Below are 19,471 nucleotides of genomic sequence, written 5' to 3'. Positions count from 1 at the left end.
AGGTTTGAAGAGACTCATGAAATCGTACGAAAGAGAAGCCAGTCAGTTGAGTTTGTGGCAAAATATTTTACAGTGCTTAAGTATTGTTTGTTATTGCATATTATGTAATTCATACTCAGAAAGAAAAACTGAGATGGCATTTATTGCAAGATTTCAAATGCACCTGAAGACTATTTTCCAGGCATGTTTTTCATCAGTTAAGATTTCTTAAAATAGTGTAAAAATCTTGACTATTCTCATTCCTGTGAACCCTATTTCGTGTCTCATCTCAGATTTATATTATAATATATATTGCCTTCACTTTTATGTTGCTTAAATCTGTTTCAACATGTTTACACTTATATTTGATTATTTTTGCATTTTTAATCTGGCCTGTCATGTCAGCCCAGAAAATGTATTATTCTTCTTCTATTATTATTATTATTATTATTATTATTATTATTACTATTATTATTCTGTTCTCTATGTAATTTTCATAACCACGTGTTTTTGCTTTAAGCATTCAACTCTGAATTTTGATTTCTCTTAAGCAATTGTTAAACTCATTAATTTTTAATTTTAAACTAGTTTTAAAAGTTTGCATAAATGGGTTGTTGACATGGCGTTTTCACTGTCAAACAAGATTAAACAATTTAATAATTAATATTTTCATCGTTTAAAATGTATTTGTCTTACATGGACCCATAATAACTGCTTTGTTAATAGAATTATTATTATTTTACATTTTTGAGCTAAATCTCAAAATTTTCCTATGGTATGACTGTCTCGTGGATGTTCAATAAATTATAACTTTTATCAATTAAAAAGAAAAGCATACAATTATTTATAAATACTTCAGACATTTTACTTAGTAATTGGCAATCATTGTGTCATCCATATATTTCTAAAAGCATACAAACTTGATACATTAGGGGGCATACACAGGGGGCAGCTGTGGCCTAATGGTTAGAGACTTTGACTAGTTACCCAAAGGTCACAGTTTTGAGTCTCGGTGCTGGCAGGAGTTGTAGGTGGTGGGGAGTGAATGAACAGCGCTCTCTTCCACCCTCAATACCCATGGCTGAAGTGCCCTTTCTCACAGCTGTGTGTGTGTGTGTGCACTTGGATGGGTTAAATGCAGAGCACCAATTCTGAGTATGGGTTGTGCTCCAGTGTGACACCATATCCTGTTTTTAAACTCCACTGACAACTTTAATTAGTTCCAGGGCCAGAATATTGTTTTACAAAAAAGCATTTTTACTGTGTATTTGTCAACTTCCCAAAAATATTTTCCTATCTATATCTAAAAAAATATATATAGTGAGTAAAACAAATTGGTTGTCAGTGTAGGATGTGTACTTTGGGATGGGATGCGGGTGGTTTTGAAAATATGCTTAGGGCTCCCAAAACGCTTTGGCCAGTGTTCTGTCGATTTGTGCTACCCTGTTAGATTTTGCTATATTACAACAATGGGATGTACATTTCAACAACAAAAAATGCTACTGCAAAGTTGTGCTTTATAAACGTCTACACCTACAATGACCCTTAACCTAGCCTTACAGTACTGCAAATACAGTAATTGTGTTATATCCGCGGTTGTAGCTAGAAGGGATACAGCTACAAGAAACAGCAATAAATATTTTTTTCTACCTCTTAGATTGTGTTTTATTAACGCGTACACCTACCCCAACCCTTAAACCTACCATTACAGTAATGCTGATAAATTAAAATATCATTGTTTAGCAGGAGAAAAAGGATGCAATATTGATGTGCACAAGCGCAGTAAACCCTGGTAGGAAAAACTGATGGTTAGGATAAGTTGTTAGGACACCGGCACTGCTAGCTCAAGAGGTACCCAGTATTTATACTAATATAGCTCAATGGAATAGTCAATATTTTGGATATACTGAATTTAACATTTTCCTAACTGTAAGTCTTAACCATCAGAAACACACATTCTTTTGAAATATTTCGGTTTGTGTGCAATCCCAGCCGGCATTTCAATGTTGATTTCTTATTTCAACCATATTTCAACATTGAAGGTCGATCATGTTCCGGCTGGGATGAATCTAGAATATAAGAGAATTAGCTTTTTTGAATGAAATAACAAAAAAAAAGAGGACACAAGGGTACACAGGACACAACAAGCGATGAAAAGGAGGTGCCGCTTTCTCTCATTTTGGATTTTGTACAGTTAATGTAATGCTTGTGTCATGGACTCGAGGCGGACATGGTGGGCGCTAAATAGCATGGTAACGAAAGTTTCAGTACAGGAGAAAATTGGTTAATAAGATTATGCAATATGAGATAGTTCTGTAACTCTCCAACTGGACCTCACCAAACAATGGCACTTTTTAGTTACACCCAGCGTCACTACTAGAGCTGGGCGATATATCTAACGATATGGTCATGTGCATCTAGTCAGTAAATCTGGTTCTGCGATTACTGCTAAATCGCCATCACCTGATTTTTAATGGAGTGGCATTTAATAGACAGAGCCGCAGATCACCGACTAGCTACGCAATATCGCGTTTATTATCCCAGATGATTCGTCTTCGATAATGAACGCTGTATTGCGTAGCTTATCAATCACCTAACAAGTCAGCGTTTTTAAATCAGAATTTTGTTAACAGCATTCATTTTGAAGCAGGTATTTATTTAAATGGTGGTTAAATTAATTATTAATTTAGCATACAACATTTTACATGGAAAATGTTATGCAAGTAAAAATTATATTATTTGCACTATTTTGGAGAGTCTGCTCAGTCAGGACATTAGACATATACACATCATAATTTATTCAGAGAAATAACTGACTAGTACATAAAGTACGGAGATTTATTTCAATATGGTAAATTAAGATTTGGTGAGGCTATTGTATTATTCATTGTATATTCAAATATTTTAATAATACCTGAATAATTACGTACATAAAGAGTACGTAATAGTCCCGTTTGCTTCAAATTGGGTGATTTTTGGTCAGCGGTTTGCATGTAACTCAATGGTGCTCTCTGCTGGTAGGGATTAGTAAGATGGCGGATTGAACACTTCTGATGGCTTCACTGTCTGTTGGCAGTTTAAAACACAATAAGCGATCCAGTCATATATAGATCAGTGTTTACACCCTATTTTGGCAATCTCCGGTATGCAGCTTTACCTATTTGAGATTTTCTGAGTTAGAGCTTATTAACTTATGAACACGGGTATTTATTTTTTTCTAATTATTATTTTATTTTAGTTAGTTTTTCAGTTACTGTTGTTAGTTTAGTTTAGATTTAGTTTTTCATTTATTTAGAAAAAAATTCTCTTACAGTTTCAAAAATTTTTTTTTGACCAGTAGTTTTAGTTTTAGTTTTCGTTTACGTTTATGGAAATATCCTTGTCTTGGGAGTGGGGACTTGAGTGAGCAGGGCACATGCTGCCATTATGTAGTCATTTGGAAGGCACTGGGCCGGGTTTCCCGATTTAAAGGGATAGTTCACCCAAAAATCAAAATAATATCATTAATGAGACCTTTGTTTATCTTCAGAACACAGTTTAAGATATTTTAGATTTAGTCCGAGAGCTCTCAGTCCCTCCATTGAAACTGTGTGTATGATATACTAGAGCATTTTCTACGGTCATTTTCTAGAGTCATTTTACGGTCGTACATTATTTTTTTTCACATGCATTTCCCCAAAATGCACTTAACGCAATCTCACGTAGCCATGCTTTAAGTGCTACTTAGGAGTCGTTATCCATTTGTCAAGTGCTGAAATGTCACCTAATAGAATGGCCCATAATTGTAGTACATGCTTGTTTATTGAAATCTTAACCTAACGCTGCATTCCAGACAACTCGGATATAGTAACATTATTATATTATATTATATTATATTATATTATATTATATTATATTATATTATACTTAATATTATATTATATTATATTATATTATATTATACTTAATAATATAGAATATACTTTATACTGTAGAGAGAGACTGAAGTATGAGACAAATATGCAATCTAAGCATCGCTGCTGACTGTACCTGTGATTGTCCTTTCTGTTGTGATCCATTATTTCCTGATCCTGGTCCTCTCCCACATCCTCCAAATAATGCTCCGATTGCTGCTCCTATTACTCCTAGTACTGCTCCTATTACTCCTAATCCTGCTCCTAGTCCTGCTCCTAGTCCTGCTCCAAGTCCTGCTCCAAGTCCTGCTCCTAGTCCTGCACCTAGTCCTGCTCCTGCCCCTGTCCCTGCCCCTGATGACCCTGGTCCTGATGCTGATGGTTCAGATGACCCTGGTCCTGATGCTGATGGTTCAGACGACCCTGGTCCTGATGCTGATGGTTCAGATGACCCTGGTCCTGATGCTGATGGTTCAGATGACCCTGACCCTGATGCTTCAGATGCTGCTGATCCTGTTGATCCTGATGCTAGACCTGATCCTGCTGCTTCTGATCCTGCTTTTAATGTTTGTTTTAATAGAGCTGCTGTTGCTAACCCTGATCCTCCAATTACTGCTGCTGTGGGTAATGCTGCTTTTATTCTTTTTACTAGGGCTACCACCCATTGTAGGTAATCTATTATCCGCTGTATTGTTTCTATTATCCATTGTAATTGTGATCTATTTACTGCTACTATTGCAGCTCCTGCCATTGCTCCAGTTACTGCTGATCCTGTTAGTGACTGTGCTCCTAACAGTGAGAGAAATATTGCTGCTGTTGTTCCTGCTAGGCCTCCTGCTACTCCTGTTACTGCTATAGCTGAAGCTTCTATTCGTGCTTCTGCCTCCCAAAGTGATGGTAAAATGCCAACTCCTGCTGCTGCTCCAGCTGCTGCTCCTACTGCTATTGCAGCTATTGTTGATGTTACCGCATTACCAACAACTACTACAACTGTTGCAACTATCAGCACTATTGTCATTTTTAGTGGTGACTGGAGAGTTTCCATTTGTTTCCCTGCTGCTTTTTTTCCTGGCTCTGCAATAGACAAGAATTGTCTTTATGAAATGTCACTGCAGAAAAACAAACATCTTAAAATATGCTCACTAATATGTATAGAGTAATATGTATTGATATTATCCAATAATAATTTACATTTCTTACCCATGTTGCTTTATTTAAAGTTGTCAAGATATGATGACTCAGATCTTCAGATAATCACTCTTACAGCTCCTTTTTCCCTCTTTTTCCCAAGTCTTTACACTCCTTAACCTGTTCAGCACAGGTGCGTTTTTTGGTATTTTTCACCTAAATTTGACATACTCAAATTGGAAATGAAAAAAATGGTTTAATTGTAAAGAAAACCCTTTGAACTACAAAAAATTAGTGTAATTATTTATAAATAACATTATATATATTTCAATTATTACAATAAACAAATTTTTGATGTGTAATTCAGGTTCTATTTGGGGTAGCTCTTTGAAATTTACTTTTTTTGATGCCACTAGATGGCAAAATGTACCAGAAAAATTAATCTGTCAAATAACATCTTCTAAACAGGAGTTATGTCATTATAACCGAAGGGAGAATTTTTCAGTTTTTTTTCAAATTTTTCAATTTTTCAGTTTTTACACCTAAATGTGTCCTTTTGAGTTTCCATTCAAAAAGAGAGCCTTTTACTGAATTCCTGAATGAATCAGCTGTTTGAACGAATCGAATGAATATATATATATCAAAACATTAAAGGGATAGGCCTAGTTCGCCCAAAACATTTTGCCATTATAAAATTTTTCATATATTCACCCTCATGTCATTTCAAACTTTTCTTTTGTGGAACATAAAAGAAGGTATTTTGAAGACTGTCAGTAATAAAGCTGTTTTGGTTACTAATGACTTTCGTAGTATGAACAAAAAATACTATCATATTCCATAGTTTATGTTAGGCTGTTGTAATATATAAAAAATATATATTTTTTCTTTCTAAAGCAACAGTTTGTAATGTCTACACTCATTTAATACAAACTTTTTGGGTTTTTTTCAGAGTCAAGTTTATTTTGTGATTAATTAATCAACACATCATGTAATTAATTAGATTAAACATTTTAAGCGACTGCCCTAAGAAATACATATAAATACATTTAGACCACTTAACTTAATGATTGCTATCAGAATTAGGAAAAGAGGTAGTCGAAGAGGGGTGTGCTGCAGAATCACATTGCATCTTAATTCATAATTCATTCAAATGTTCGCTCATTGAAAAAACGAAATTAGTCTGTCCTGGACTCTGCTCCTTGCCCTAAATGGCTTTGAGATCTTTCAGGTAGAAAGAACTAGTAACTCAGGGATAGTCCAGGGAAGTGGGGTGTGTATGTACATCAACTCATGTTGGTGTACTAACATTAAAGTGCATGTGATAATTTGTAATCTGGACGTGAAGCTGCTCATGCCTTTTACCTACTGTGCCAGTTCTTATGTATGGTGCCATTTGTTTCTTTCATATGGTAACAGCTGCTTATAAGAGTGCGATGTCAAACTCTTTATTTTTGAGAGCTCCACAAAGATTAGGAACACCAAAGATGGCGGCAAGCAGGTGTTGTGTGCAAACTGTTCTCCTAATCATTACTCTTTTTTTATAATTTTTTTTATCGTGAGAAGGAATCCAATGAAGGACATTTTAAATTTTGGATGCAAGAAAGTGGAAACATCAAAAAGCTTTTTGGTTTTGGCTCAAATATCATATATGATACGCTTATTTGCCAAACGTGGCCAGTTCTGTGTATGAGGAAGAGAGGAGCAAATCGGAATCTGAGATATGAGGGGACTATTATAGCTTTGTGTTTACTTTTGTCCAGTGATAAACATCAGTGACCTGGTCCCACTATGAGAGAAAATCAACAGCGAAGCCTTGATGACACAAAGCCTTACTTGGATGTGCTCAGAGCGTTTGGCAAAGAGGATCGACGATCTGGGACTACAGCGGATTGGAGTTATATTGCCGAACATTGGGAGGATTTAACTTTTCTCTATGAAGAAACTAGAGATGTGTTGTGGCAAGAGATGATTTATCGTATTGTTGGATCTGAGGTCTGCTTCAGGTTGGTAGATTCATATTCAAGCCCGGAGCATGAGGCTTTGTTTAAGCAACTCAAGTATCTGAATGAGCTGCTTAGTTCATTTCAGGAGGATGCTGCTTATTCTTGACTTCAAGAAGAACTCAAATGGTCTAATCCAAAGATCTCTGAGATAAGACAGTTATGTTCTGAGCTCAAGTTGTCAGTACTTGGGTGTAGTGAAACTTAGTTGGACGGTTCGATTCTGGATTCTGAAATTGATATCACAAATTACAAGAAGAGATAAAAATCGTAAAGGTGCCGCCGTTTGTGTATTTGTCAGATCAGATTTGATATTTAATGTTAGAAATGATTTGAACATTGCTTATATTGAGGCCTTGTGGATGGACATTTTATTACCAAAGAGTACGCCCATTTAGGTTGAGTCACTTTATCGTCCTCCTGATCAGAGGGATTTTAATGAATTGTTGGAAGGGGTCTTAAATTATTGTTTGAAACACCATGATTCAGAAGTTTTAATTTGTGGGGATTTGAAAAAACAGATATGTTGAAAAGTGACTCTGTAATGTACAAGTCTTTAAAAATTTCTATGATTATTATTTTGTTTTTGTTTTGAACCTAATTATTACAGTGCCAACTAGAATTACGCCACAGTCTGTTATTGATGTAATATTTGTATCTGACACAACAAAGATAGCCTGTAATGGTGTTATGGATTGTTGTATAAGTGATCAATGTTTAATATATCTATATAGAAAAGTGCAGAAGACAAAATTTAATGGTCATAATACTATATCCGTGAGATCGATTAAATATTACTGTCCGGAGTTATTTTGTGACTTATTGGGAAAAGTTGATTGGTCATTTGTATTGGATTATAAAGATGTTGATAAAACTTGGATGGGTTTAAGGGAATTATTTAGTAAGGTGCTAGATAGGGTAGCTCCGTATGAGAATGTAATAATTAAACAGCGATCAGAACCTTGGATTAATTATGATATATTAAAGTGGATTAAATTAAGGAATGATTGTTTTATAAAGTTTTAAAATGATTTGGAAGCTTTATAAATTAAGAAGAATTTTGGTTAGGGATATGATAAGAGAAGCAAAAATAAATTATTTCAAAAGTAAGGTAAATGAAAATCAGCATGAACTAAAAACTTTGGGGTGTGCTAAAGAATTTAGGTTATTCAAATGCTCCAAAGGAGAAGTCTCCAAATATTAACCTAAAGGTGGAGGAGAATTGAATTTCTAATCCAAAGGAGATTGCTGAAACTTTTAATCATTATTTCATATCATTAGCTAGCTACTTGATTTTTATAACAAAATGCAAATTAAATCCTTGTATGGGCAACGTGGAATTATTCAAGATTCTTTTTGTTGAGTTGAGTTGAGACCAGTAACCGAAAGTGAGGTTTTTAAATGTTTAAATTAAATAAAAATAAATAAAGTTTCTGGGATTGATAATATTCCTGCAAAAATGTTTAGGGACTCTGCTAGAGTGATTGCTCCTTATGTAATCTTAAATTTATCAGTTGAACAAGGAATATACTAAGGGAGTTTAAAAGTGCTAGAGTTATAACATTATATAAGAAGGATTGTAATTAGAGGCCTGTCTCTGTTTTGGGTGCGATGTCTAAGATATTGGAACCATGACCAAATTGAAAAATATATTCGTAAAAACAATATTTTATATGATTTACAGTCTGGATTTAGGCAGTTACATTCAACTGAGACTTGTATATTATATACACTCACCTAAATGATTATTTGGAACACCATACTAAAACTGTGTTTGACCCCCTTTCGCCTTCAGAACTGCCTTAATTCTACGTGGCATTGATTCAACAAGGTGCTGAAAACATTCTTTAGAAATGTTAGCCCATATTGATAGGATAGCATCTTGCAGTTGATAGAGATTTGTGGGATGCACATCCAGGGCTCCCGTTCCACCACATCCCAAACATGCTCTATTGGGTTGAGATCTGGTGACTGTGGGGGCCATTTTAGTACAGTGAACTCATTGTCATGTTCAAGAAACCAATTTGAAATGATTCGAGCTTTGTGACATGGTGCATTATCCTGCTGGAAGTAGCCATCAGAGGATGGGTACATGGTGGTCGTAAAGGGATGGACATGGTCAGAAACAATGCTCAGGTAGGCATTGGCATTTAAACGATGCCCAATTGGCACTAAGGGGCCTAAAGTGTGCCAAGAAAACATCCCCCACACCATTACACCACCACCAGCCTGCACAGTGGTAACAAGGCATGATGGATTCATGTTCTCATTCTGTTTATGCCAAATTCTGACTCTACCATCTGAATGTCTCAACAGAAATCAAGACTCATCAGACCAGGCAACATTTTTCCAGTCTTCAACTGTCCAATTTTGGTGAGCTCGTGCAAATTGTAGCCTTTTTTTCCTATTTGTAGTGGACATGAGTGGTACTCGGTGGGGTCTTCCGCTGTTGTAGCCCATCCGCCTCAAGGTTGTGCGTGTTGTGGCTTCACAAATGCTTTGCTGCATACCTCGGTTGTAACGAGTGGTTATTTCAGTCAAAGTTGCTCTTCTATCAGCTTGAATCAGTCGGCCCATTCTCCTCTGACCTTTAGCATCAACAAGGCATTTTCCCCCACAGGACTGCTTCATACTGGATGTTTTTCCCTTATCACACCATTCTTTGTAAACCCTAGAAATGGTTGTGCGTGAAAATCCCAGTAACTGAGCAGATTGTTAAATACTCAGACCGGCCCATCTGGCACCAACAACCATACCACGCTCAAAATTGCTCAAATCACCTTTCTTTCCCATTCTGACATTCAGGTTGGAGTTCAGGAGATTGTCTTGACCAGGAACACACCCCTAAATGCATTGAAGCAACTGCCATGTGATTGGTTGATTAGATAATTGCATTAATGAGAAATTAAACAGGTGTTCCTAATAATCATTTAGGTGAGCGTATGACTGATAAAATAAGGAAAGCGTCATCACATCTTGACAACTTTAAATCAAGCAACATGGGTAAGAAATGTAAATTATTATTGGATAATATCAATACATATTACTCTATACATATTGGTGAGCATATTTTAAGATGTTTGTTTTTCTGCAGTGACATTTCATAAAGACAATTCTTGTCTATAGCTATAAAAATGTTTAGGGACTCTGCTAGAGTGATTGCTCCTTATGTAATCTTAAATTTATCAGTTGAACAAGGAATATACTAAGGGAGTTTAAAAGTGCTAGAGTTATAACATTATATAAGAAGGATTGTAATTAGAGGCTTGTCTCTGTTTTGGGTGCGATGTCTAAGATATTGGAACCATGACCAAATTGAAAAATATTTTCGTAAAAACAATATTTTAAATGATTTACAGTCTGGATTTAGGCAGTTACATTCAACTGAGACTTGTATATTATATACACTCACCTAAATGATTATTTGGAACACCATACTAAAACTGTGTTTGACCCCCTTTCGCCTTCAGAACTGCCTTAATTCTACGTGGCATTGATTCAACAAGGTGCTGAAAGCATTCTTTAGAAATGTTAGCCCATATTGATAGGATAGCATCTTGCAGTTGATAGAGATTTGTGGGATGCACATCCAGGGCTCCCGTTCCACCACATCCCAAACATGCTCTATTGGGTTGAGTTCTGGTGACTGTGGGGGCCATTTTTGTACAGTGAACTAATTGTCATGTTCAAGAAACCAATTTGAAATGATTCGAGCTTTGAGACATGGTGCATTATCCTGCTGGAAGTAGCCATCAGAGGATGGGTACATGGTGGTCATAAAGGGATGGACATGGTCAGAAACAATGCTCAGGTAGGCATTGGCATTTAAACGATGCCCAATTGGCACTAAGGGGCCTAAAGTGTGCCAAGAAAACATCCCCCACACCATTACACCACCACCACCAGTCTGCACAGTGGTAACAAGGCATGATGGATCCATGTTCTCATTCTGTTTATGCCAAATTTTGACTCTACCATCTGAATGTCCAGACCGTTCTCATCCCAAGGCGTCATGTACTGACCCTTTTGACATTTCGTCAACATCCTACGCACATGGCACCCTCTAGCGTCAATATTAGAAGCAGATAAAAATGGGCCAGAAGGCGCCTCCTAGCGGTCTAACCCTAACCCTCACCCTAACCCTAACCTTAACCCATAATCCGTGTCTCAAATTGACGCTAGAGGGTGCCATATGCGTAGGATGTTGACGAAATGTCAAGAGGGTCAGTATATAACGCCTTGGGATGAGAATGCGTTAGAATGTCACAACAGAAATCAAGACTCATCAGACCAGGCAACATTTTTCCAGTCTTCAACTGTCCAATTTTGGTGAGCTCGTGCAAATTGTAGCCTCTTTTTCCTATTTGTAGTGGACATGAGTGGTACTCGGTGGGGTCTTCTGCTGTTGTAGCCCATCCGCCTCAAGGTTGTGTGTGTTGTGGCTTCACAAATGCTTTGCTGCATACCTCGGTTGTAACGAGTGGTTATTTCAGTCAAAGTTGCTCTTCTATCAGCTTGAATCAGTCTGCCCATTCTCCTCTGACCTTTAGCATCAACAAGGCATTTTCGCCCACAGGACTGCTTCATACTGGATGTTTTTCCCTTATCACACCATTCTTTGTAAACCCTAGAAATGGTTGTGCGTGAAAATCCCAGTAACTGAGCAGATTGTTAAATACTCAGACTGGCCCGTCTGGCACCAACAACCATACCACGCTCAAAATTGCTCAAATCACCTTTCTTTCCCATTCTGACATTCAGTTTGGAGTTCAGGAGATTGTCTTGACCAGGAACACACCCCTAAATGCATTGAAGCAACTGCCATGTGATTGGTTGATTAGATAATTGCATTAATGAGAAATTAAACAGGTGTTCCTAATAATCATTTAGGTGAGCGTATGACTGATAAAATAAGGAAAGCATTTGACAATGGTAATTTTTGTTGAATGGTTATGTTGGATTTTCAGAAAGCATTTGATATTGTAGACCACACAGTTTTACTGTCCTAGTTAAAGGCAGTTGGTTTTGATGAGAATTCTCTTAGGTGGGTTAAGTCCTACCTTGATTATAGATGCCAGAGGGTTGACATTAAGGGTATATTTTCTAGTCCTTTGTTTATTAACTGTGGAGTTCCTCAAGGGAGTATTTTAGGTCCCTTATTTTTTCTTTTATATATAGATTATTTTAAAGCAGCATGTTAAGAGGAAATTATTCTGTATGCAGATGATGCAGCAGTTTTAGTATTTCATCAGGATAAGGGGCTCATAGCATAAAAGATGACTTTGCAGCTACAGGTGATGTCTAAATGGTTTTTAGATAATAAATATCTCTACATGCAGGAAAGACTGAGGCCATTCTTTTTGCATCTAAAATGAAATTAAATAAGGATGATACATTTTTTATTAAGATAAATGGTACCGGCTATAGAGGTAAAAAAGTGTAGTAAACTATTTGGGTTGTTAAATAGATAATAAATTAACAGATGATTTTATGGCTAGAAAGGCATTTATAAAAATATGTAGTTTTTAGATACTGTTGCTTTGTCTGTTCTGCACATAGACATAACCTTTATTTCCTCTTCAGGAACTCGAGCTGCGTCGAACAACACTTTGGGGAACGCGTTTAGCGTGAGCGACTCTGAATATCATATCCAATCTTATAATCTATCCAGTCTTATAGAAGAGCGTGACGTCACGGGCGAGGTGACGTAAGCGAACAGGAAGCTATAAAGGCACGAGCCGCGCAGCTAGCTTCAGCTTCACGTATTTCAGCAAGCGCTCTGTGTGTGCATGTCATTCTGTCTTGTCAGTCTTATTTATTGTTAGAGTTGTTCCGATTCCGAAACTAGTATCGGAAATATCTCCGATACCACAACAAATTCTGGCATCGGCGCGTACATGAACCCATATACCGATCCGATACCATTTTCTTAAACAAGACCTAGTTATGACCGCTAGCTTTGCCTAACCACTGCACGGTTCTTCTTCGCTGCTCAGAATGCATTGCAAACACAGGAAGTTGTGCTGTGTTGCCACAAGCCACCCGTTTAGAGCAGCGAAGAAGAAATGTAAACGCGTTAGCAGCACTGATCTATATATGACTGGATTGCTCATCGCATTCTAAACTGCCAACAGACAGTGAAGCCGCTTCTATATTATAGATCAGTGGTTAGCAGTATGTCTCTGTAGTACCGGTAGTTACAGACTCCCGAGTATATTCGGTACCCGCAGCTGCGTTCAGTCGCTTCCGTGTTAGTCAAAGCGCAGGGCTCCAGACAGTAGCCGAATATATACTAGTGTCTGTGAATATTAAACTGCAAAATACTATTTAAATATTACTCCTGCAAATTCTACACCTCTGTGAGTGACAGGCGCAGATGCAAGGGAGCTAGCTGTTTTGTAGTCTCTGCTGTGTGTCACTATATGAGGACACGAACGCATAAACCGTCACTTCATGAGAATTTACCATTTAATTTGAGAAAACTTTCATATCATAAACACAGACACTCAAAGATCTTCATGGCAGCCCATTAAAATAAATGTTTGGTTTAACATGAGTAAATTGACAATATTTTAAGCTACTGTTGTAGCCTACAGTAGATTTAGCTATGTCTCTATGTAGTAATAATAATACGTCTCTATTAATAATAATAATTATGCCTAGACGGTTGCTTGTTTTTTATTTGTTTTGTTGTAAAGAGATTATCTGATTAATATATCATTTTTTATATTCCTAGACTTATTTGTTGCGGTTTTTTATACAGTTATATTGTAAAACTAAAATACCTTTTTTAGTTTGCGGTGTTAGATTTTTGGCTGCATTTGAAGTTCTTTTTTGCTTAAGAAAATAAATAATACTGTCAAATTCATGTCAGATAATAAAAATACTGTAATGAATACAGTAGTTCACCATGTATTTGTTCATGTTTTATTAAGGGATCAGTCTGAAGCACACCATAAAATAATTCTAGCAATTTACACAGGGCTAGTAGTAAATACAGCTGTATATACAGATACACACCCAGGTATCGGATCAGTACTCAGTATCGGCCGATACCCTGAGCCCAGGTATCGGAATCAGTATCGGGAAGAGAAAAAGGGTATCGGAACATCTCTATTTATTGTTATTTGTCACTATTAGCTCCTCAAAGAGTAAGCAACAGTCAAAGAGCAAAGCTAAGACGAGGCATCTGAAAGGCGTTTGTGTAAAATGTGTAAACGCGGCTCTGGTTCCCCTGCGCATGCATGGCATCCGCATTCTCAACTATATCGATGATTGGTTGATCTTAGCTCAGTGAGAGCAGGTTGCGGCTCGGCATCGAGATGTCGTTCTCGCACATATGGTGGAGCTGGGTTTTGAGACTGAATGCCAAGAAGAGTGTACTTTCTCCGGTTCATCCGGACATCTGACTCTTAACCCTTTAGGCGCCAGAGGTCTTTTCCTAAAACGTTCGATTTTTATATCTTAATTTCAAAAGGCTATATCTTAAAAGTGATAAAAGATAGAGACTTTCTATCCAATGACCCAATGTTTATGTAGGGATTACATTTACCCATCTAATTTGCATATTATGACGTCATATGGTGGTGGCCATCGTGAATTATAGAATGCATACAGCAGGCTCTCTGATTCCATGTATGGGGCACATATATATTATTCATATGACACACAAACACATGTAGACAAGACCTGTTTCGTTCAAAAGCTCTGCCCCGTGTCACATCGCCTCTGCTCCTGCTACGAGCAGCACGGCCAGATCTGCCTCGCACGCCCACCGAGTGTGCACAGCTCGGACTACTGTCATTGTCATTGCGACTCCCCATCCTGCCTTTGGTTGCCTCCTAACTGTCCAATGAATACTTCGACCTCGTCTAACATACCCAGTGGCTTTAGACAAAGTCTCCACTACAATACTGTCGCCGCGATTGCGGAGAGGCACACAGTCATAAGACAAAGCTACATGTCTAGCGCGGTAAAAATCTCCCGCCTCATTCCACGTAACTTCGCGATGAACACTCCGATCCCGGCAAACATTGTTCACACCACTGACATTGGCCAAAGGACCATCTACATTGGGCAAAGGAAAGGATTCACCGTTTGTGCTTGGTGTAGGGCTATACTTTCACTTTCAGTATCACCGTCACCTTCTGAGTCAGGGTCCGCAAATAGAAGTCCCAACACTTCATTGTGGGTTTATTGAAGCTTTATTGATGCCATTAGTAGTAATAATAATAATAATAATAATAATAATAATAATAATAATCTAATGCCAATACTCGCTGACGTTGACAATATTGCTCTGATAAAATGGCTCACTCTCACACTAGCTCTGCTTTTGTTCGCACTGATTCAATGTGCTCTAGCTCGAAAATTTTGTATAGAAGCATGATTCATAGATTAATTATTACATGTCTGCTATCTGGTGCAGGGGAGGTTGAAATTTGACACCCTATTTGACAAAATCTGCCCTTTTATTCAGTGCCGCATCTTGTCGAGTAAAATCAACCGTGGCGCCAAGAGTGTTAAAACCGCCTTTCTGTTGGCCATAACCTCTCTGAGGAGAGTAGGAGATTTACAGGCCCTCTCTGTGGCCACTACCTATCTTGATTTTGCACCTGGCATGACCAAAGTGTTCACATACCCTCGAGCGGGATATGTTCCTAAGGTGCCCTCTATCACACCACAACCTGGAGTGCTGCAGGCCTTCTGTCCTCCTCCCTTTCAGGAGCCCGACCAAGAGAAGCTAAATTGTGTGTGTCCAGCTCGAGCGCTGGATGCATACGTCCACAGAGCTGCCCTGTGGAGAAAAAATGGACCAATTGCTTGTATGCTGCGGTTCCCCAAAGAGGGGTTCCCTGCTTCTAAGCAGACTATTACTCGTTGGATAGTTAAGACTATCAACGCCACTTTGAGTCCTCTGGTCTTCCCCCGCTGTCGGGAGCCAAGGCACACTCTACACGAGGTATGGCGGCCTCCAAGGCCTTTCTAGGAGGTGTGTCCATGCTGGACATCTGCAATGCTGCGGGGTGATCCACGCCTCCTACTTTTGCAAGATTCTATGGCTTAGACATGCCAGTCACTCCAGGCACTTCAGTCCTCTCGTCCTAAGCTGTGCTCTTCGGATACACACTAGGCAGGGGTTTGGTAGTCTGGCAGCGTTGGTACTTGTTCCCCAAAGCATTGTCCGACGCAGCTCGAGTTCCTGAAGAGGAACGTCTCTAGGTTACGTATGTAACCCAAGTTCCTCGAGAGAATGAGACGCTGCGTCTCGAGGCCATACCCCCAGCACCCCTGACGGCGCTTGCTTGTACTTGAAGCTGAAGCCAGCTGCGCGGCTCGTGCCTTTATAGCTTCCTGGTCGCTTACGTCACCCCGCCCGTGACGTCATGCTCTTCTATAAGACAGATTGGATATGATATTCAGAGTCGCTCACGCTAAACGTGTTCCCCAAAGTGTTGTTCAACGCAGCGTCTCATTCCCTCGAGGAGCTAGGGTTACATACGTAACCTAGAGACGATTAACACCTCAATGGAAATAAGCCAAGGGCTTTATTGTGTTTTTATCCTTGACAATTTTTCTAAAGTGTATGGAATACTTGTATTTTGTACAGTTTTATAAACTTTTCAAATAAATTTTAATTCAATTATATTCAAGAACAAAGTTTATAGGTTACCCATTTGGCTAGGAAGAATATTGGTATTACTGCTAAATTGTCAGACTTGTCACTTTAGATACAATTCGGAAAGCATATATAACCACTCCATAGTTCATTCCCCTTTCTTCTGACCATAGGTTAAATAAGTGCAGGAAGACCTATTTGTGCTTTAAACGAACATGATCTCATGAGAATACTAGTGTATTTTTACGTTAAATGTGGTTCTACCACACGTCCATTTACTTACGTTTTCATGCTCATAAAAACATACAAGTTTGACGTATTTATAGCAGTAAAGCGTACAAATACTTACAGTGTTAGCCGCTAAAAAAAATTTAATAATCTAATGTAAAGTGTGAATGTATATGAATTCCCATGTATTAATATTAAAATCATGGCTTTAATGATTTAAATCTGTTATATTTAATTCTCATATCAATACATGTTTTTATTGAATTTATTGAAAGCAGTTTACTCATCTACTTAATAGGAAATAACATTTCTGTGCATGCTGCAAACTCGTTTCGGGGGAGAACTATTTGCACTGTTTTTATCAATGGGACAATATTTATACAATACTATAACCTAGAAATAATTTAATTGAACTGGCCAGACTTACCTTCCCAAAAAAATCCTATTTAATTTTATTTCATAAACTTAACTATATTTATTTCCACTTCACTGTAATCCAAGGAGACAGAACTATTTGCACTGTTTTTATCAGTGGGACAATATTTATGCAATACTATAACCTAGAAATAATTTAACGGGGGCTCTTGAAAGTCGCAGCAGCACGAATTATGTGCCCAGCTACATCTGATTCAAATAGTATGCTAATTAACAGTGAGTGGTAGTTTCAGACATTACAGTGCTTCACTCGCACTGACTCTTATTCTGCCTGGAAGAATGAAAAGACCGAGCTGAAGGTGGAGCGATTCGACCAATCAGATGAAAGGAGCGCTTCAGCGCCGCGCACAAGTGCGAATGAAATATTGAAGCCATAAACCAAAATGATTAAAACGTACACGGGCCAACTGTCTTGTCCATGTTCTCACACTTGAATCCTCTCGAATCTTGAGTCTCTTGACCTTCTGCAAGCCCCGCCTTGTTCACACAGTGATTGACATGGCGGGAGGGGGCGGACACGTGATCGGCTCGGAATGCATTTTCAATGTTCACATTGAATTTTGCTACATTCATTGCGGGACATTGAACTGGTGTATGAAATGGCAAATGAAAATTATGTAATTTAATTTTCATTTTCATTTTGCACCAAACGTTGCACAAATGTATTGGAAAATGTAAATGTAAATACAGAAATGCATTGCCATTTTACATATTGCATTATCATTTTGCATATTACATTCCAAATTGAATATTTCTACCCATATGCTTCCATAATTGTTAAGTCCTCTTGTTTACTACTTTCAGTTTCTGAAAACGTGTTTAACATTACTGCACCTACCATATGAAATAGTCCGTTTATGCAACGCTTACCCATCAGCTTAACCATTAGGTGCAAATGGGAGTAGAAAAAAATATAATAATTTAGAGGTTTTCCTATGCAGTATGCCTAGCTACAGAAAGTCTCTGAGCTGCCCAGCCACTCAACTAGTAAAAACAATAGGCTTTTATTCAGTACAGCAGCAAGATTGAAAAATATGGTCACTCAAACTGAGTATTACAACTGAGTTTAGTAATGTAGAAAGTAGAATATATATATATATATATATATATATTAGTTATTCTTATTTTATATTCACTTTTAAAAGACCTTCAATATTATATATGAGTTGTTGGGGTGGGACAAAAACATGACAAAAAAAAATCACTAGCACCATTGCATCTTTTGCTTCAGTTCATTTCTTAACATTCATTACTATATTAATATTCACAATATAACTTTTTTATTTGATCTTTGTTGTTATAAATAAGAACCTATGCAAAAAGAAATAAACAAGTGCAACTTCTTCATTTTACATCTAAACAAAAGCATTAAAGTAAGAAAAACACAATGAAAATATATATAAAAAAATCAATCTAGTATATTCATTACAAATAAACTGATTATTAAAACTACAAAAGCAGTTCAATGAAGACCAGTGAGTGATCCCCTCTTTTCTTTTAATCTAACTACTCTAACATAACTGAGGCAGACGATGTATTTTACCGCGATGCACGGATCTAGTGTTACACATCCGATGTTTTTCCCAACAGTTCCCCAAACGTTAACGTAAGACATAACAGATTGTGTTTGGGTGAAATTCTAAATAGGCTAGTGTAAATTCTGTATAAGGTTTGCCTTTGTGCGCACCTCGGATGAGAGGCAACGCCTCGATTTAAGACAAGGACTTAATGAACTTTTTGTGAAAACATGAAATTCGACCAAAATAGACATTTTTCTTTTTTTTTTTATTGATAAAATTAACTGCGATATAGTGAGATTATAGAGACAGTTCAGACTAACCTGATGCGAATCTTGATTCCAAGCAGCAATCGCGAGTTAACTGCTGAATATCTTATGCTAGTGAAGTATTATTCTTGAATCTTCTGACCAGTGTACATCACTGTACGTTTTGTTATTTTGCTATATTGTACACTGCATTATGTCAACGTGTCAGCCAATCAGAGGGGATCTGTAGGCTGCTGGTTTTCTGTAAATCACATGACATTAATGCAGACGCTGTGCCGGTGGGGGAGTAAGGGAGATTCCACGCACTCACCACTCAGGTCAGTGTTTGTGCTGATCATGCTAAAAAAGGCATTTAAAAAGTTTCATCGTTTCGTCACGTTCATTGTTAAAAAAAATAAAATAA

General features: G+C 37.6%; 1 protein-coding gene across 1 annotated transcript in view; it reads right to left on the bottom strand.

Moving 5' to 3' along the window:
- LOC132152777 (interferon-induced very large GTPase 1-like) overlaps positions 1-19,251 on the bottom strand; it is a 38,620-nt gene extending 19,369 nt beyond the window's left edge. Inside the window, exons 1-3 of the mRNA XM_059561658.1 lie at positions 19,123-19,251; positions 5,073-5,216; positions 4,009-4,946 (exon numbers count right to left, since the gene is read on the bottom strand). Of these exons, the coding sequence (XP_059417641.1) occupies positions 4,009-4,946; positions 5,073-5,076 (942 nt within the window). The 5' untranslated portion in view covers positions 5,077-5,216; positions 19,123-19,251. The remainder of the gene's footprint in view (positions 1-4,008; positions 4,947-5,072; positions 5,217-19,122) is intronic.
- Positions 19,252-19,471: the final 220 nt, after the last annotated feature.

The sequence above is a fragment of the Carassius carassius genome, chromosome 1 (genome assembly GCF_963082965.1).
Source record: "Carassius carassius chromosome 1, fCarCar2.1, whole genome shotgun sequence".
Taxonomy (NCBI): Eukaryota; Metazoa; Chordata; class Actinopteri; order Cypriniformes; family Cyprinidae; genus Carassius; species Carassius carassius.
Note: the sequence above shows the minus strand (reverse complement) of the source record. Positions and strands in the feature narration are given on the sequence as shown.